This window comes from Gambusia affinis, linkage group LG11 (genome assembly GCF_019740435.1).
Source record: "Gambusia affinis linkage group LG11, SWU_Gaff_1.0, whole genome shotgun sequence".
NCBI classification, from domain to species: domain Eukaryota; kingdom Metazoa; phylum Chordata; class Actinopteri; order Cyprinodontiformes; family Poeciliidae; genus Gambusia; species Gambusia affinis.
This window is the reverse complement of record NC_057878.1, coordinates 23,710,352-23,729,845: the sequence shown is the minus strand read 5'-3', so window position 1 is coordinate 23,729,845 and position 19,494 is coordinate 23,710,352. Positions and strand designations below refer to the sequence as shown.

At 38.2% G+C, this 19,494-nt stretch overlaps 1 protein-coding gene across 2 annotated transcripts in view; it reads right to left on the bottom strand.

The window, feature by feature from the left end:
- LOC122839624 (neuropilin-2-like) overlaps positions 1–14,498 on the bottom strand; it is a 116,585-nt gene extending 102,087 nt beyond the window's left edge. The window contains exon 1 of one of the 2 annotated variants that reach the window (XM_044131400.1): positions 13,534–14,498. In XM_044131400.1, the coding sequence (XP_043987335.1) occupies positions 13,534–13,879 (346 nt within the window). In that variant the 5' untranslated portion in view covers positions 13,880–14,498. The remainder of the gene's footprint in view (positions 1–13,533) is intronic. The other variant, XM_044131401.1, reaches the window with a different exon arrangement.
- Between the last annotated feature and the right edge of the window lie 4,996 nt (positions 14,499–19,494).

Sequence of the window (19,494 nt, the reverse complement as noted above, 5' to 3'; positions counted from 1 at the left end):
AAGCTTTGCTTAGATAGCTCTGTCTTATCAAACCTTTAGAAGGGGTGATGTGTGAGAAATAGTCATAAACTTTAATAGATTACAAAGATATTTGATTGAAAAATTGCGTTCATTTAGATTTGATTGCTCTTTCATCACAAACTGAAGTGCTGTTTAAAAATTTTAAAGTCAAATGAGCAGTGTCACTGGCAATAGATTGAATGAAACTGAATTTAATTTAATTGAACAAAACTCAACCTAATTTAAGAGATGCTTTTGTAAAGTTAGGTGGCTTGGAGTTGAAGTGACTTTGGTTCAGTTAGCTTGAATTGTCTTGTATCTCTACAATATCTGTATAAAACTAAGCAATTAGTAAAAACAATACATTTTTTGATCTAGAGTTTAAATTACCCATTTTGCATTAAATTAAACATCCAACGTTTTCTTGTGTTTTTTAAATAAATATTTAGACACGTCATGTCTTACTGTTTTCATGTCTCTTAATGTTCAACATACATACTAAACAATAAAACACACTCAATGCTTTTCTTTGAGCCAAAATAATAGCAACTGAGGCAAAAGCAAAGTCTAATCATCCATCCCATATTATATAAATGGTATTTGCTGCACATAAACAGTGGTTCTTGTAATTGTTATGCAAAGAACAACAACAACTTGCAAAGTGCAAATCTGAAAGATGGGAAGCTGTTAGTAGAACAGACTGATCAAACCATAAATTTTCTGTGTATCATAACAGAAAAAGGCTGCGGATTCAGACAGGCCTTTAAAATTTACCAAGACTGTTTATCTTTTTCTTACAGCCGACTGTCATCAAGAAGACCAACTGTCTTCTTGATGAAGAATTAGAGAAGAAAACAATTCAACCACCTGCACAAAACCCGACTGAGCAGCATAGATCTTTTCTCTGTTAATTCAGTTTTCAGCATTATGGCTCCCTCTCATCTCCCATCGCTCACCTTTGACCTATAGCTGATAAAGATAGTACCTCTAAGCATTTGAGGAATCAGACTGATCGGTTTGTATGAAATATTGTGTCTGATTCTCTTTTAGAAACTATCAACCCCAAAAGATCCACGCAAAGTCATTAAACAATTACTGAATCCAAATAGGGCAGCAAGTGACATAAATTGAGCTCAAGAGTTCACAGCTGACATCATCTTGCATTAGATGCCATTTAAAGCAGGTTTGATTGTGTTCGCTCATCTGCACACTCAATCATTTAGATATATGCACACTGAATTGAAATGTCAGGTCTTGCAGTGGAAAGGCAATGATATTTGCAAGGAGGGAGAGCTAGGCATTCTTTAAAACAGAGGAAAGCATGTCATCTGTTATTGAGCTAATTTCATATCTTATTGTGGCAAACCCCCACTATGTTGTTTTATGTGTTAATCAGAAATCCAAGTGAACAAAGGCTACATGTAGAGCTTCTCAAGGCTCCATCCTCAAGTCACTTTTATTCAGCATCTACGTGAACCCCCAAGATCATTGAGTAGTACAAACTTTTACAACACCTATGCTGATGACATACAAATTTATATGTCAGAACTTGACCAAAAATTAGTGGCTCTATATGTCCAAAAGTTATTGTTCGATACTAAAACTTACCAGACTTGAGGAGGCAAAAAACAACAACAAAAAAAACACAACCTATGTGTCTGTAAGAGTTTTTGTCTAAATTTTAACAGTTTTCAGACCATATAACATATAAACCATATCCTACTATAACCTTATAAATATTGTCAGAAAGAAGAATGTTGTGTCAAAATAAGAAACAGAAACCTGCAGCTCTTATTTTCACTAGGTTAGATTATTGTAATGTTGCCTGTACAGGAGAAAAAAAAAATCAAATCAAGCATGCAGCTGTTGGTTGTCTAAAACACTTCTGCCAAAATGCTGAATGAAACCAGGAAAATGGGCCGACTCTCTGGTTATCCAAGGATAGAATTAAAACTTTAAAGCCTGTAAAGTCCATAAAGTATGACAGAATATTAGGGCCGTAATAATAAAAATAACAAAAAAAATTAGTTTGCGAGAATAAAGTTGTATGAGAATAAAGTCAAAATAATACAATAAACTTGTATTACAAGAAATCATATTGAGAACAAAGTCGAAATAATGCAAGAATAAGTCATAATAATAAGAGAATAAAGTCAGTACTTTGAGAATCAAGTCATAATACTATGACTTTATTCTCATAATATAATATTATTCTCATAATACACATCAGAACCTCTTATATACCTTCAAGAAATTTTTTTATTAAATTTTTTGACACACAGAGAGCCACTGCAGTGATATAAGGACTCATGTGTGACCTGTATTCTGTCCTCCCAGGACCAGAAGAGGAAGTTTTTAGTTTATATCCTCTAAGGCTCTGGAACCAACTCCCTAAAACATGATATAAGTGAGAACTTCTGGCTCTCTAAATAAGCAATGAGCCATTATTTTGTAGTTTACCACTCAAGTAATATATTTTAAAACTTGCATTTTAAAACTTTTTATTTATTTGTCAACATTTTACTTTTGTTCTTTTTTTCCAGTATTGCTTGTTTTTAACACAATTGTCATCTTTTCAGTTCCTTTGATATGATGCAAAAGAATGACCCTGTATGTGAGTGGTGCTCTACAAGTAAACCTAGACGTTTTCTACTAGCTGCACTAGATTAAATGTATCAGAAAAATGGGTTTACTCACTGCGGGTATACAGTAAATGCATGCCACACTTTTCAGATTTCTAATAAAATCTGGAATTACATTTTGCTATGTGCTGTTCTGTCTCAGTCTATCACATAAAATGACAATGAAATACAAGTTCAGGGGTGTGAATACTTTTGTTATGCATCCTATACAAAGAGAACGGGGAGAGTGAGACATGTTTTGTTAGAGTAAATGAGGAATCAAGCATGTAAGCACAGCTTCCAACACAAAATCAATTGGAATTCTAATTTGTATTCTACACTGAAGATCTGTGATCTGCATGCTGTAAGGAGGAGATGCTGATCAGGCAAAAAAAAAAAGAAGAAAATACTCAGATCATGCCAAGAATGATCAAACAGCAAAAAAGTACTCACACTTTAACTCTGCTTTTAGACTTGTGCAGCATCCTATGACTTTTATAAGGCCAAGAAAACCACATGAAAACCCCAAATTCTTCTTTGTTTCAGCTTCCGTCCCTTCCATAAACACTTCCCTCCTGTTGACCCTCATTTTCACACAACACAGCCTTTTTTCCCTCCCAAACCACAGGAGCATGTGGAGATCATCAGGGAGAGGTTTGTATTTAGACCACATATTCACAACAAATGTGCAAACAAAAACCGCTGAACATCGCTTATCCTCGTCTGGCTTAGACATCACTGGATTCAGACCACACACACACACGCGCACACACACACACACACACACACACACCCACACACGCAAACACGCAAGCAAGATAAGTGGCGGTAAATGGTGCTAAGCAGTCAAGCAGGGATATAAGACAGGTCACTGCATTATTTATGGCTCTCTGCCTTGCTTGGTATTGCATCCTGATAACACCTATTCAGCAACTTTTCCCCACAAGTGCAAACCTCAACACACACACATGCACACGCACACAGATCTCTCTGCAGAAATAAGTCGCATATTCTCTGTGGAAGTCATATGAAAATAAACTCATGACGTTCCTTCTTTCAAATGAGGTAGATCCTTGTTTTTTTGGCACCAAATGCAAATGCTCTGACCTTGTTTCTGAGCTCACTTCCAGCTTTGCCCGATTTGAGTCAAAACAGACACTTTGAGAGCACAGAAATCGATGCGCTAGCCTGCATGAACTTAGTAAATGTGCCGAAATCTGCATTTATTTCCTTCAGCCTGACCCCATAATGAAAGCATTATCAACAGTGGTTAATTCAGGAAAGTGCAAAAAAAAAAGGTTTTTCCCCCACCACACCAGCAAGCTAGTTAAGAAGAAGGCTGTAAACCTACTGTCCACCAGCTCTGACCCCGATAATCCAAACACCACACTGAGTCATAAATTCTCATTATCCTGACCTTAACTGGTGCCCAGGAGACCAGTTGAGGTCTACAACTTTTGCTACATGAAAAACAAGCCTTAAAACTATTAATAACCATTAAACCTTTTCAAAATTTGACATATTACAACCACAAACTTCAAAGTCATTTAATTTAGGCCAATACAAGTTAATCAGAAAAAGTCAGAAAATTTGAAAAAGTTCAATTCTTTCAAAAGTTTATTTTTATAACAAAAGTTTGATATAAAATTTGAAGAAAAATTAAAAACAGAGGCTAAAAAATAAGTAAAAGAAGTCAAAGGAGGGTGAATGTCAGAAAGGGAAAGTAATGCAAGAACATCTGTCTCTCATCAACAAAAAGGAGAAAGTCAGCAAGTCAAAAAAGCTCACTGGACAAAAAAATAACATACACACACACACACCTATTGGCACAGACACAAACACACACAAACAGGTGGGGTTGTGTTCTCCAGGTGTTCTGCTTTAACACACAGTGGAAACCTACCGAGTGAGTGTGGATTAAAGACAGAGAATGATGACAGGGAGAAAACTACAAAGGATCTGAGACTAAACACAGCGAGGGGGGAAAGGGAGACAAAATGAGTCATAAAAAATAAAACTGAGTGTGTAATGGAGAAAAAAATACTGACAGAGGACCAAGCCTTTCAAGTTACAGGGGTTTCTAATCCAAAATGACACTCTAATGAGAAGAAAACAGTGACAAATACAAGTTCAGTGCCAAAACTACTTTGAAAACAAGTGATAGAGATTATTAGAACAGTCAAACTCACAGATTAGTAATGGGTAATTTGTTCATGTCTGCTTAAATGATAACAGACTCTTAATAAAAATCTACAAAGCAACTCTACTCACTAACATTTATGTTCGAGCTGCCTGTGTAATATACACTTTACCAAAGACAATAGAGGGTTGTATTACCGGTACTCTAATAGACTTCATGATTAAACAAAAACTCATAGAAAATGTTTTGAGCCCCTCATGCTAAGAAAATGTCCTTAGAAAGGTTGGAGGGGAAAAAACAGTCTGCATGTGAAAAATTATGAAAAAGTCTGTGATTACAGAAGTTTTTAGATGTCTCCACAACTGCACAATGATTGGTCCTGACAACATAGCAGTCCTGTCATGGCCTCCAGAGACTGGACATTAAAATTAAATTGTAAATATTGTTCAAATGACTGCAGTATAAATGGTTTGCCAACCTTGAAGTCACATTTTGGATCAGAGTTGGATCCAAAATTGAATTCGAACTCCTAATTTATTTTCAAAGAATACTGGTATTTTATAGCAAAGCAACTAAAAAAAATAAAACCGAAAACTCGCTGTGTTTGGTGACTCACATTATTTTTAAATTATTCTCAGGTTTTTTACTTTTAATGTTTTATAGATGGTGACCACGGATATTAAAAGGTACTAAAAAGGAGTTTCTCTAGAATTTCTGTACTAGGTCTTATATCACATTTAGTTACATCTTAAATGTGTGACTTTGTTCATTTAATACTACTTAATTTGTCTTTTAAGGTATACATTGTATTTATTTCTATTACTGCCATTCTTGCTAAGGTATTGGGATGTTTTCCTTTCCTATATGGGTAATGAATTCATTGCAGGACATCTTTCTACATGCACCCATTAAAGATTTATACTTATAGAAATGTTTTACATCCCCAAACAAATTTTCCAGTAGAGTTCAATGAGTGTGGACTAAACAGGGCTGATAAGAATGGAACCTAAGTGTAAAATGTTCACTTTTGTGACATTAGAGAAGAAAATCAACAGATTAGATTGACAACTTATAATTGACAACAAATAGCCAATCCCACAGGTTTTCCAACTCCTAACAGTAACATGGTTCAGTTAGATGTCATATTATTTGAAGATTCAAGTTCTGATTTCCAATCATTAGCATACAGCCCCTTCCTATTCTTCTGGGATCCTGATTATGGAAAGAATATGCAAACATCAACGGACGGTTTATCTGGTGTACTCCTTTAAGTGATTGGAATCACATCCATGGCAGCGTGCTTAATGCTCCACATCAGGCTTTGCAGAAGTGTATGAATGAGGGTGTCTAACAAATTGCGTGAATGGATTTCCAACAAGTGTGAGAAAACATAGATTGACAGAGTCAGAGAAAATAGGCAGAAAGAGAAAAACACAAAGAGCGGCTGAAACAGTAAAGAGATTTCCCACCGTGTCGGAGCGAGAAGAACAGGAGGTGAGGGAGCTTTCTTAAGCCGGGGTGAGGGAGAAAACACTGACAGAGGGATGTGTGGAAAAAGAGACAGAGAGCACTATTAGAGACGAAGTGAAGTGGCGTGAAAGGAGGGGAAAACAACAAGATGATTCAGCGTGAAGAGAGAGAGAAAAAGGAAAACAACCTGTGGCCTCCCACCACCCTGCCGACTCTCCAGGGACTTGGCTTGTGCACAGACTTGATTACACAAACATTCTTCTTTGTGTGCGAAGGTTTTGAAGAAGCGAGGAAAAGGCAAATATCCCAATTTGAAGGATTTGCGTGATCTCGGCTGCCATCTGAGGATATTTTTTCTTTACAAGTGGACAAACACAACTCGACGCCCTGCTCTTCCCATTTTCTATAATTACTATAGTGATTACACATGGCCAATAAACAGATGAGAATGCTAACAGTTTACTAATGACATGATAACTGTAATTATAACATCCTGCTGGACACCCTAATTGTCCTTTCTCTTTTTTTACATGAGAGAAACACAGAGAGAAATGTGCCAAAGGATAATTAGCTTAAATTTTATTCACTCTTTGTGAACTACGTTGTTGATACTACTAAACACCCCCCCTAATTCCAGCCCCCCACATTATTAGTCAATAATATTGCAGAAGATTGAAAGAGCACTCTTCTCTTATTAAAGCAAGACATTTGTCCTGTGGATTGGTTCCCTTTAATCAGCAATTTTGTTTGTGCTGTTCATGCATGGACTCTGGTCACGGTTGGGAACCGCAAGATCTCACCTCATCCACTGGTGATGAGGTGAAACCCTGCCATGACCTTCAACAAGCAGCAGAGTGGTGTGAAGCAGCTGAAATGAGCAGGAATGCTCCTGCCAGGGTCAGTCACTGCATCATATTGAAGAGTTTAAGTATGTTGGTGTCTTGTTCACAGGCGATAGTAGGAGATGGATGGACGATTGATGCCTTCTCTGCAGTAATGTGGGTGGTGAAGAAAGAACTGAGCCACAAAGTGATGCCCTCCATTTAACAGGTTAGACTACATTCTAGCCCTCAACTTGGGTCATAAAAGAGTAAACAGCATTTCAGATATAAGTTACTGAAATTAGCTCCCTTTATAGGGTGGAGGGCTCAGAAATAAAGAAGAACTCTGTCAATGATGGTTCTTCCCATCAAAGGCAATTCGTAAAGTCCTTTAATCAGAGTCAGAGTGACTGGAGACATTTGGGTTTCCATCTTGTACTTGTTGTTTTGTACAATGGTCAATTCTGCTTTTTTATTGGAATCCAAAAGCCATTTATGACCTTAAAGCAACCCAAATGGGCAGAAGATTGTAGACATCACACATCAGTGCACTGTTTAGAAGTATCGTCTAAGGATCAATTTTGAAGTTGTTGCACAACGAAAGCCGACATTGTTCTCACAAGATCAAAACTAAAGAACAGGAGGACAGAAAAAGAAAGCACAACTATCAGTGATGCTTCACCCTTTGTTTACTTCTGGATTTACCACATCTGGCTTCTTCTAGTGAAGAATCATGACACGTCACGTCAATGCCATACAAGTTGGATAAAAGGTGCAATGACATTCAGACTGCAGGCCTTTTTATTACTATTAAATATGTATTCAATTTAGTACCACATTTGAAAGTGACACACATCAAATTTTTGGGGGTAAGAAGATCAAGACTGGGCCGTTCAGAATGAAAAAGTCGGATATTGTTCACATATGGGCGTAAAAAAGAATTGGATTTTGGTCATGTGAATGTAGCCATATATAAAAGCTAAATACTATGGATACATGGTTTAGGCAAAATGATGTGACTTTTCTCAGTGTTTTAGACTGCTTGAGTGTGACTTCAGGAAAATAGGAGAAAAGAAATCTTCATAAAATTGTCATTTGAGAAAAACAGATGAAAGGCGATAACTTCTAATCCTGAAACCTGATGGAAAACACCTGCTTCCTACAGGATAATTAAACCACAATCCAAGGAAAGTCTCCAGCAAAGAGTCACCTGCTCACTCAGTTGTAGCAGAGAATGACCTGAACCCAATTTTCACTAAAATGTAGAAATGTTTATTTTTTTTCTCAACTCTGAAAAAATATATTTAATGACAAAACTATACATATAGATAATGCTGCCTGTAAACAGTAGAAATACGATGAGTAGTCCTGTAAATAATAGGATCCATTGAATGAAAATGTGAATTAAATCTTATGTTTAGGCATAAATCTGAGTCTTCCATCCTCCATACATCATAATCAGAGTGTATTTAATGCCCTACCTTGGCCAGAAACCCTCCTGAGCTCAGCAGAGGAGAGGAATAAATCTGGATTGGTTTACTGCAGGTGGCTCCACTCAACTACTGCTTCACACCCAGCTGCTCTCCTCTTGTTACTCTAACGCCCTATAATACTCCCACTCTCTCTTCCTCTCTCCCTGCCTCTATTTCTTCCCTTTACCTCCCTCTTTTATGCCCTGAAACACTCAAGATTCTTCACGCTACTTATATTTTCTACTACCTCCCTCATGCTCTGTTTTTACTGCTCCATTGTTTCAGTGCGCTCTGCTGGGAGCAAAGTTTACAATTCCTCCTGGTAAGTCATTGTAAATAGATTGTATTTTATGCCTTTCTACCCTCTGCACCGGTGAATCAACACGTCTGACAATGCAGTCGTAATGAAAAACATCTCAAGAGAAAATTGCGAGATATCCAGGGAAATATGCAATGCATACAGAAACGCCTTCTAATTTCACCTGCTAATTGTCTATTTGGAACATATTTTCATTTACTGTGCCCTCTTTAAATCCAAAGTTATTAAAATTATTTATCCAAATTCAATTCAAACAGCTGGAATGTTTTCAATATTTTCAGCTAAACTCTGAGGGGATGAAGTGATGTGCGAAAGCATTCATGTCCTTGAACTATTCCTTATTTTATACATCCATCCATCCATCCATTTTCTGTACACCCTTGTCCCTTAGAGGGGTGGGGAGGGGTGCTGGTGCGACACAGAAACAGACAGGACAAACAACCATGCACACACACACTCACACCTAGGGGGAATTTAGAGAGACCAATTAACCTAACAGTCATGTTTATGGACTCTGGGAGGAAGCCGGAATACCTGGAGAGAACCCAGCCACGCATGCACAGGGAGAACATGCAACTCCATGCACAAAGTCCCCAGGCTGGGAATCGTACCCAGGATCTTCTTGGTGCAAGGCAAGAGCAACTGCGCCACTGTGCAGCCCCCATTTTATACATGACATCTCCAAATGTCAATGTTTTTACTGGAGTTTTGAGTGGAAATTAGCTCAAAAATTTGAAAAATTAGTCAAGGTCTTCAATGTGATTTATAAATAAAACTTGAATAAATGGTAGAAAATTTGCTAGTTTTATTGTCATAACTCTAAATAAAATTCAATGCAACTTGTTGCTTTTGTCATTTAGTTTAAAAAAAGAACACTTTTGGGAATACAGCATCATGAAAACTGATAGACATACAAAACAGGTCAGAGATAATGTGGAACTGAATTTTAAAGCAGGGGTAGATTATGAAACAATACCTAAGGCCATGAACATACCTCACAGAACTATACACTCATCTAAACTGACATTGTACAAGTATGCTTTGGCACATAGTGGTGGCAGCATCAGGCAGTAGGTGCACAGAAATTGGTTAAAATTTACTGGAAGTTGGACAGAGCTAAATCAGGTTAAAGCAATCTTGTTAGGGTGCAAAACATCTGAAACTAGTCATGCATTCAAAAGGCCCACTGCTGTTTATGCACACTAATTGTGCTTGTTTTTATTTCCAAAGATAATTTTGAAATCTCAGTCTTTAGATGTGCAAAATTGGTATCCAAAAAAAGAGAGATTGTTTTGCATAGTTTTATAAACCATCCTTTTCATTCCACTTCACAATTATATGCTACTTGTCATGAATCATTCCAGTTGGGAAACTTTAGGGGAATGACAAAATAAAGCAAATTTACTAGCACATGTGAACAACACAAAGAAGAGATCAAAACCGTGAGAAACAAAGAGGAACAGGATGCATTGTAACAGAACAGAGAACTGGCAAAGTACTGACTGAAAAAAAGGGATTTTTAAATGCTGGGGAGGCCATCAGTTGGACCATAGTCAGGTGTGTTATATTGAATTCTCAGAAGCTGTGAGAAGAGATGAGTTAAAAAGACAACAACATTGGTTAATTATGATAATAATCAGAATAAAACACAAAAATAACCCCAAACCAGACGAACCACAGCAAAGAACAAAGACAAATCCAAGCCCAAATCGAGCAATAACACCAGTTTGGCACTGGAAGACTTAAAAAACCCACTAAATGTCACTTCAGTTGGCATATGTAAAATGGCAAATTACATAAAGGGTGTCTTTGGAAAAACATTGTATGTTTGTGGCAGGGCGATAAAATGGGCAAAAGCTCATTAGGCGAACAAGTGGAATGGATAATTTGTTTTATTGATGGCTTACAGAACCCTCTGACTCAGCCTGATGTAATAATTAATTATAACAAACTGAACCCACAAGTAGGTTTAAACCTTGAGGTCATATTAAACACTGATCATACAGGTTTTCCTTAAGCCTAAGCGGCAGTAAATAATTGCTTGGGTATTTTACAAAGCAAGAAGAAAACAACTCAAAACAGATGGAACATCCAATTTGCAATATAAGAGCTCATGTATGTATGTGGAGTTGCTTGCTCCCCGTCCACTTTAGACTTATAAAATGGCCCTAAGTTGGGTGGGAGCAATCATATCAATTATATTAATAACATAATTCAAGCCTGAGTTCTACCTGTGGGCAATTTGCTGGAGCACTTCTAACACTGTGTATGGCGGTGATCCTGTTTCATCATCCAGCATATTTCAGTGGAGACACTATAGAGGCAGACAGCTGGTCTTGAGTGGCCAATTATGTCCGTTTATCTCCCTTCCAGGCGCAGCTGCGATCAAACGGAATGAAGAAACAGGATCAAACAGCGAGGCTGAAAATCTCTCTTCCGTTAGGATCGCATCTTTACTGCTGCTTCCCCGTATCTGTTTCCGTCTCTTACTTCCTCTTTTCTGTACTTCCATCTCCTCCTGACTCTTGCTTTATATTTACATATAAATATATATAAAACATACACTTCTACGTCTTTCTGTGCCTTCCTCGCTCATCTCTCGGGAAACAGCAAAGGAAAGGCAACTTTAAAAGTTTGGTGCTGAGGAAGCTTCATCCTGCAGAAGATCTGGATGCTCAACTGAATGCCACGGGGGGAGAGCTAGAGGGAAGCTTCAGGGAAAAGTTTCATCTAATGTCAGCAGAAACTCTGTTTCCAGATGCAGTCAGTGTGCTAGAAATCGGCCATTGTTACCTTTATGATCGGCATCTGACGAGAAATCATTTTTTCCCACCCTATTTATTAAATGTATCCAAAACAAGCACAAACTCAGTCAAAAGCATGCTGAGTAATAAGTGTCACAAACTACCTAGAAAGTCCCCCCCTCCCACCCCCCTCTAGTCGGATTCAAAACCCTATTGTGTAGTATTTGTATTTGTAATTTTTTTGTGCTATAGTATTTAAAAGACAAAATCTGAATCGCGCCAAATCGGGCATCGGCATGAGACAAAACCTAAAATCAGAACCTGCAAGTAAAGCAGGATTTGTGCATCTCTAATTCTCTAATTCAGTCAGAAAGGCTCTAAACAACAGGTCCTTTACCGAAAAACAGAAAATATATGTTTTTCTTGTCGGTTGCTAATAAGTTGTAAAAATGGTTTATATCTAAGCATGGTGAGAAAATAAGAAATTTATATCAAAACAGATTAGTTTTAATACCTTAAACATATTAAACGATTCTGTAAATTCTGACTAACTTAAAAAAAACAAAAAAACATCTGACAGACAGGGTGCCAAAGTTTTCAAATGCTTAAAAGTCCCTCTGACAGAGCTTTAAACTAATAAAACCTTCAAACACTGAAAGGTTCTTCTCTACAATAATCGACGTGTGTCTCCATAGTTACATACATGAACCTAAAAGCGTTGTCATAAAGAGTCCCTTTTGAAAGACTCAAATTTATCATCAAATAGATAAAAATATACTCATACGTAATCTCAAATGAAGCAGTATTCTTTTTTTAATTCCCCGCTGAATTAATTTTTTTCATTACTTGAAAGCGCATAAAAAGTTCACACCTGTAGAAGCAGAGCGACTAATACAAGTGGCTACTGTGGACAGCAAAGCTGCTCGGAGCTGGAAATCTGGTGCGTAAAATTCATTGTGCGTAAAACGATGTACACGTGAAGAGGCACGGTAAATACACGCACGTACTATAAGTGTATGATAAGCAGGGGTTGGGTTGTCCCTCTCAGAAACGACTATGCATAAAAAAGTGAAATTCAAGAGTCGAACTAGCTTTGAAGACCAGACAAGCAGCGTCGGAGCTCAGCTGACCCCCGCCAGCAGGAGACAGTAAAACCAGCCAGCTTCACCAGCACCTCTCTGCAGACCTGGCTGTGAAAATTAATAAAGTGGCTCCAGATTTGAAAAATAAGTTTTGAAAGTTGCGTTCAGTTATCAGACTCTTGGGATAACTTTCGAGGAATAAGGTCGCGTTCGCACAAATGGGGACGTAAAACTCTGATCAGGATGTAGACACTGACAGCGTCACTCGCTCCTAAGGCTATATTATGGTGGATTTGGTTTTTATTATTGGAGACATTGTAAAACCCGACTAAAAAGAGGGCTTTAAGTTAAAAATTAGATGGAAGAAGATGTCATTCAAGATCAGCGCACAATCCATTCCTGGACGCACCGACAGCAGCAGCGGACGGAAACAACCAGATTCCCACTAAACCTGCATCATGGCTTACAGGTTATTCAGATAACGGATCACAGATGATGTTGTTTAGATTTTACGTCTATGTCTCCATGATGTAGCGGTGTACACTGTTTCCACTGGAACAGAAAGGGAAAAAAAATCTAAAAAAAAAAATAGACGACTTTTCTCTTAATTGTACTCAATACTATTTAAGCAATTCTGTTACAAAAGCTATATTTTAGATGAGTTGGAGCCTGTAGGAAATAAATTTTAATCACAACAGACTTTCAATTCATACATTTTCTCATGCCTCACAGATCGCAATAGAGTTTTTTGTTTTGCTTTGTTTCTTTTAACTCATGACTCCCTTTCAAAAGAGCGGTTAGATCATCAAGTAAATCCGAGGGAGACACATGGATTTACGCGGGAGACAAAGGTGTCAAACTTACCTCCGTCGTCAGCTTTTACAGCTGAAGGTAAAAGAAGCGGCAGAATACATCCACACAACCATAAACATGAATCCATCTTTTCCGTCAAGGTGTCGAGAAACCAGAAGAAAAATGAAAAACACTCTCTCTTTTTTTGGTTTATTTGGTTTGTATTAAAAATAAAGTGTTCCGGTAATAAACTTTCCCGTCCTTTTCCCACAGTTCCTTCAGGGGCGACAATCACAATCCAAACGCCGGGTTGCAGCTCTCCAAGAAATACGGTTTTGGCTCTTTTACACAGTTCATGTGAGTTATTATCACTGCTTCTTTTCGCCAGAAAACCGCAGTTAATGCAGCACAAAAGCATAAAGTCTGTAAGATTTGAACTGCAAACACGGTTTTATTCCAGCGAAATCCATGTTGGTGCGCACAGTCCGGATAAGGGTGTCCCACAGAGTGTCAAAACGTGTGTTGGAGCAGGTCTTGGACAGAAGAGACACACAAATTAAAATAAAAAAAGAAACAAAAATCTAATTTGGTGATCAAGCCGAACAAAAAGGAGTGTAAGAAAATAAGAACGAAAATTTAAAACAAAAAATGGTCTTCAAACATATCTTTAAGTCTTCCTTTACAACTCTACTGAAAAAGGGCAGGTTCTCATTTTTTAATGTTCCCTTTTTATGTTCAGCCCCAACAGCAGTTATTTCTCAGGCCAATGAAAAATGTATTTCTCATAAGGCGCAGATCCAGTTGCCGTGCGTAAAACTGCTCCGGAGAAAATAAACGTGGTTCGTCTCCACTTCTCCTCCTCCTTGAAAGCTGTGCGTCTCTCCGCTGCAGCCCTCTGCTCTTCAGTCCACTCCCTCCGCTCCTCCCCTTTACGCGCAGTAGCAGCAGCAGCAGCTCGTGTGCCTCTGTGTGTTTGTCTCCCGGCAGGCTGGTTCCGGCAGTGCGCTCCTTCCCCACCGGTCTCCTCCGGGTTTGTGGCAGCGAACGGGACTGCTCACTCAGTTCACCCTGTTTAGGCGCGCGTGCACGCCGTGCGCTCGTGAGCTTGTATCGGATTACAATGGGCACCTCGGCCCGCCTCCATGTGGCCCCTCACTGATTAAAGAGCAGCTTCATCTCCCTCTTGTCTCTTTTGCGCCTGATCACCTCTCAACATCCTACACATCCTTATACCTTCATCCTACTTTTTTTCCCTATTGTTTTTTTATTTCTCTTTACTTTTCCTTCTGTTTTGATCTGTGTTATATATTAAGAAACTGTGCATTTTCATTCTGTATGCTGTATTTCAAACGTACTCATACCCCTTGAACTATATTATTTTTTTGTTACTTCATAGCCATAAACTTTATTGTATCTCATTCAGATTCCAACAAGAAGTTGGGCTATAACGTAAAAAAAATGACTTCAAAACATGTTTATGCTTTGTGTATTGGGATTCTGTCCATATGGGTTGATGCTTTGCAGAAGCTACTGGGAATGTCTTTGCTACATACAGAGACCCACATTTTGCCCTTTCTTCTTTGCAATTAGCTCAAACTCACTTTGTTCATATAGAATGTGCAGGAACACCAGCTTTCAGGTTTTGTCAAACATCTAGGCTGGTGTAGGTTTTGATTAGGTCATTTAAATACGTAAATATACTTTGATCTGAATCATTCCATTGAAGCTTCAGCCTCAACCTCAAATAGTTTTTCTTCTAAAATTAAAATTTATTCAGCACCAGTCATCTTTGAATCAGCTTTGACCAGCTTTCCTGTACCTTCTTTAAAAAAAGCATCCACACAGCACAATGCTGCCACCACAACTCCTTAGCTGTTATTTTGGAGATGTGGAAGTACTGAACAGTGCTCCAAAAGAAGCTTGGGATATTGTTAAAAATCCTAAGTGTGCTTAAAGCTATATCTTGCTTAGAGGTCTCAAAGTAAAGGGGTGGATTTGTGAAATAATTACATTTTGGAAGATTGCCTCAACTTCTCATTTTGTAGTTTATACATTTGGGGAGGTAAGGGAGATTTCAGGCCTGGAAAACAACACTGAACTTCAGACAAATATCTTCACTTTCCCCACTTTCCTTTTCTAAAGCACTACCTTTTCCCATCACACAAAATCCCAATATAATATGTAGAAATGCAATGGAAACACTTTGTTTGCATCACACAAGTCACATGAGCAAAAACTGGATGTTCCTACTGGCAGAAACACAACAGGAAGTGAAAGGAGGATGATGGCGTGACATATTTTTTAATGACTTATCTCATGAACTTATTCACGTCTGATTTTAATTGCAATTTTAAAAATCTTATTTAATGGAAACACCACAATTGTTAAAGTGCTTTTTTCAACATAACAAAATATCAACAACATTTTGCAGACATTTGTAAAAGAAACACAGATATTGTAGCCAATTATCTATCATACAAAGTGAGGACAAACACACGACTTCTCCTTAGAAGTGACAAATTGACCAGTCATGTATAACAGTTCTTATAATGATAACGTTAGTGTTTATGAACCATAAAATGAATTGAAATTACAAAACTAAATTTGTTCATTGGAAACATACCGATGAAAAAAACAAATAAATTTTTCCCAAAAAAAAAAGCTTTTTCACTAGGATATAGTGGCTCTTCAGTCATATATAAAATATATATATATGAAATTTGCCACATTTATAAAGGAAACACAACACATGCCAGTAAGGCAAAAAAAGAAAAAGAAGCTTTCTGCCAAGGACACATTAGTTGGTGGGAAACCGGATCTGAACAAGAGGTGGAGGAATACACAGCGAGTTAAAATAAACTTGGTCTACATAATAAGGTGATGAGATTTCTTTCTTTTATTCAAAAGAGATCCAGAGTTTGCCTCTGTCATTATAGCTGCTCATACACTTGGTGTCCTTCCCACTGCCTGCTCCCGTTTCCTCAGTGGTGTAATGGAGGGAGTCTGTCAGTGGGAGGTGTGTTTTAGCAGCACCAGAGCTCTGCGGTCTGACAAACCCAACCCGCCTCGGCCCTAGCTCTGCCTTCCCAGGGCACACCCTGCTCACATCTATGCGCAGATGTACACACATACAGGCCATAATGACACGGCTGAACTCACCACTGACCACTCAGTAAAACAAAATCAAGACCTGCACCCAGATTTCGTGGGAAGAAAAGCCCTTACAAACTTCTTTATGACAGAGAAGATAATCTCAAGATAGCTGATACTGTTTTTACATCGAGTGCTGATTATTTATAGTCTCTTGAACTTTGTGGCACAAGATTTTCAGAGTGGACCGTGACATGTGATATGGTCCTCACAGAAAGACAGATGATTTTACCACTACAGGACTACATTACAGTATTAAAAAGGTACAGCTATGTGTGATGTACCAGCCGGGTATTTTCCAGTATCTTGAGGCCCTGAAGCTATTTTTCTTTGACACATTACTGGAGTAGCTGTTAACTCATTCCTTGGGTCTCTGCTCATGTGACCTCTGCAGCCAGGCTCTCTCTTACTCTCGCCCTTCTTGCTGCCTTCCATCCTGCCTCTTTGCACTGAAATTAAATCCACCAGGTCTGTAGGAATCTGTTAGGTGATGAGAGCACACAGAAGTCACATGATTGACGTAATGTCTGATGCCACAGTCTTACTTTGAGGAAATGTTTAAAACAAGAGAAGTTTCTTGCTTTTTTGGTTTCTGCCTTTGATTGAGTTTTCAGATTTTGAAATTACACAATATTTTCAGTGGAGCTAAAATAAAATAATCAAAATTGCCTAAAATTGTTGTTTGAGTGTAGTCCAAAACTGTGCAGTTCTACTTTCCACTCCTTTACTCAGTGCTGACCTTATAAAACTGCTGTGAAACAAGACTTTCCAGTCATTGACATATTTTCTTCTTTCCATGCAATAGTGGGCAGGCTTTCCCAGAATTAACTAGTGAAATCATCAGTATCCCAATTAAGGCTATCACATAGTGCTGCTGCTGCTCTTTGCTGTCAGCTCTGCATTTTAGTGAAAACTGCTGACAGACATGGCTGCTAATATCAAAACTAAATTCTGATTAATGTTTAATGAAATTAAAATTTTAATACAGTTCATTTAGCTTTACAAGACTAGTTTTCTCTAACTGCTCTTTTCATCCTAACTCTTTCTATGGAGTTAAAGGAGGTAAAGCAGCTCTTGTTTTATTGGGGGTTTTCTGGGTGGGATTTTGCATGATGGAGCAATAGAAAAAAGTTCAGAAGGAAAATGATAAATGCTTTTCAAATAAATTAAATTTCTGTACCTCTTACTTTGGTGACCCCAAATGATTCCAGTTGTTGTTAATCGTTGCCTAATTTGGTAAATAGTCAAATTGTGGATAACTTGTGAAAGTCCTAAGGAGGTAGTTGGAGAATTTTAGTGAACAAGAAAAACACCAAAACGTTCAGGCATAAAGTTGTGGGGAGTTTTGGCCATAAAATGTCCTAAACTTTTTACTTAAAAAAAAAAGCCATTAACACAAACAACTGAAAAAAACTGAAACTGACACAATTAACAATGCAGGAAAATGTACTGACAACCAATGAAAATCAGACTTTGCTTTTGAATTGAGGTTCAACAGAATAATTTAAAAAACAAATCAACAAACCAGACCTGGACAAAAATTATGGCAAGGCATATCAGCTCTATGTATCCGTGTAAAATACAACTTTTGAGAAAGAGAACATTTTACAGAAAACTGATTAATCCATCATCTAACAATGAAAAGACATATAATACAGGTCAACTATAAAGTGAAAAGTCCAGGAGGTATTAATAGCTCTGCAAGACCCTGTTGTGCTGTAGTGTTGTTTACACTACTCGGGTTCAGAATGAAAATGGTGATCGCAGAATGTGCACCGATTAGATGCCCAGATGACCCCGAGCCAATAATGAAGCCAGGTGATGGTTTGACTCTTTAATCAGCCGGTTAAAACTGGTTTACAGGCCGGATGTGGATTGAAGGAAGGCGTATGCATAAGTGTGTGTGTGTGTGGTTCTACAAAGAAAAGAATAAATACAAATTACAATCCACCATGAATACAGATGCTCATTTACAAACATATTATAATCATATTATATGTCTGTTTCATTAATATTAAAGTTAAGTAAAGCAAAGGAAAGCAACTAAACAGAATATGGTTTACCATTTTAGAATATAAATTAGCTTAGCCTAGCCTTCGCTTATTCTAAAGAAAATCTTACAACAGAAAATGTTCGAAGTACTAAAATACACATATAATGCCACTAAAACATAAATACACTGCAACCTACCATTCATATGGACGACACTCGAACAAAATCCCAAAACCACCTTCAAACACCACGTACTGGCCTGCACGGCTTCTCAAACAATGTTTTGGTATGAAAAAGAAATACTACTCACAAACGGCCGCGCCACCTAGTGGCGAAGCTCGGAACTACAACATGGCCTTCAGAACAGCCGCCCCCAAACTTGTAACCACAAGTTTGCAGTTTAAAGTTCACTGTCCATCTGATTCTGGTACTGCAGGTAGTCGGATAAGGCGACTCACTGGTCGTATGTACATGCGATCTTTCACCTTGACCTCTGCGGACCGGATCAAGCCATCAGCTCCCGGGAACACTCTGCTGATCTCTCCAATAGGCCATGAGGCTCTGGGGAGTTGGGGATCCACTATCATCACCACAGTGCCCAACTTGATAGGAGAAGTGTCCTTTAGCCACTTCGACCGAGTCTGTAATGTAGGCAGGTAGTGGCGTATGAACTGTGTCCAGAAGCGATCTGATAACACTTGACAGGTCCTCCAATGTCGCTGGCCAATGAGCTCTGAGTCGTGATATAACACTTGGGGTAGGGAAGGGTCTAGCCGCCCCATCAGCAACAAATTTGGGGTAATCGGGTCTGGGTCAGCTAAATCTGAGGATACGTACCCCAAAGGTTTCGAGTTGAGTATTCCCTCAATCTCAATCAACACTGTTTGCAAG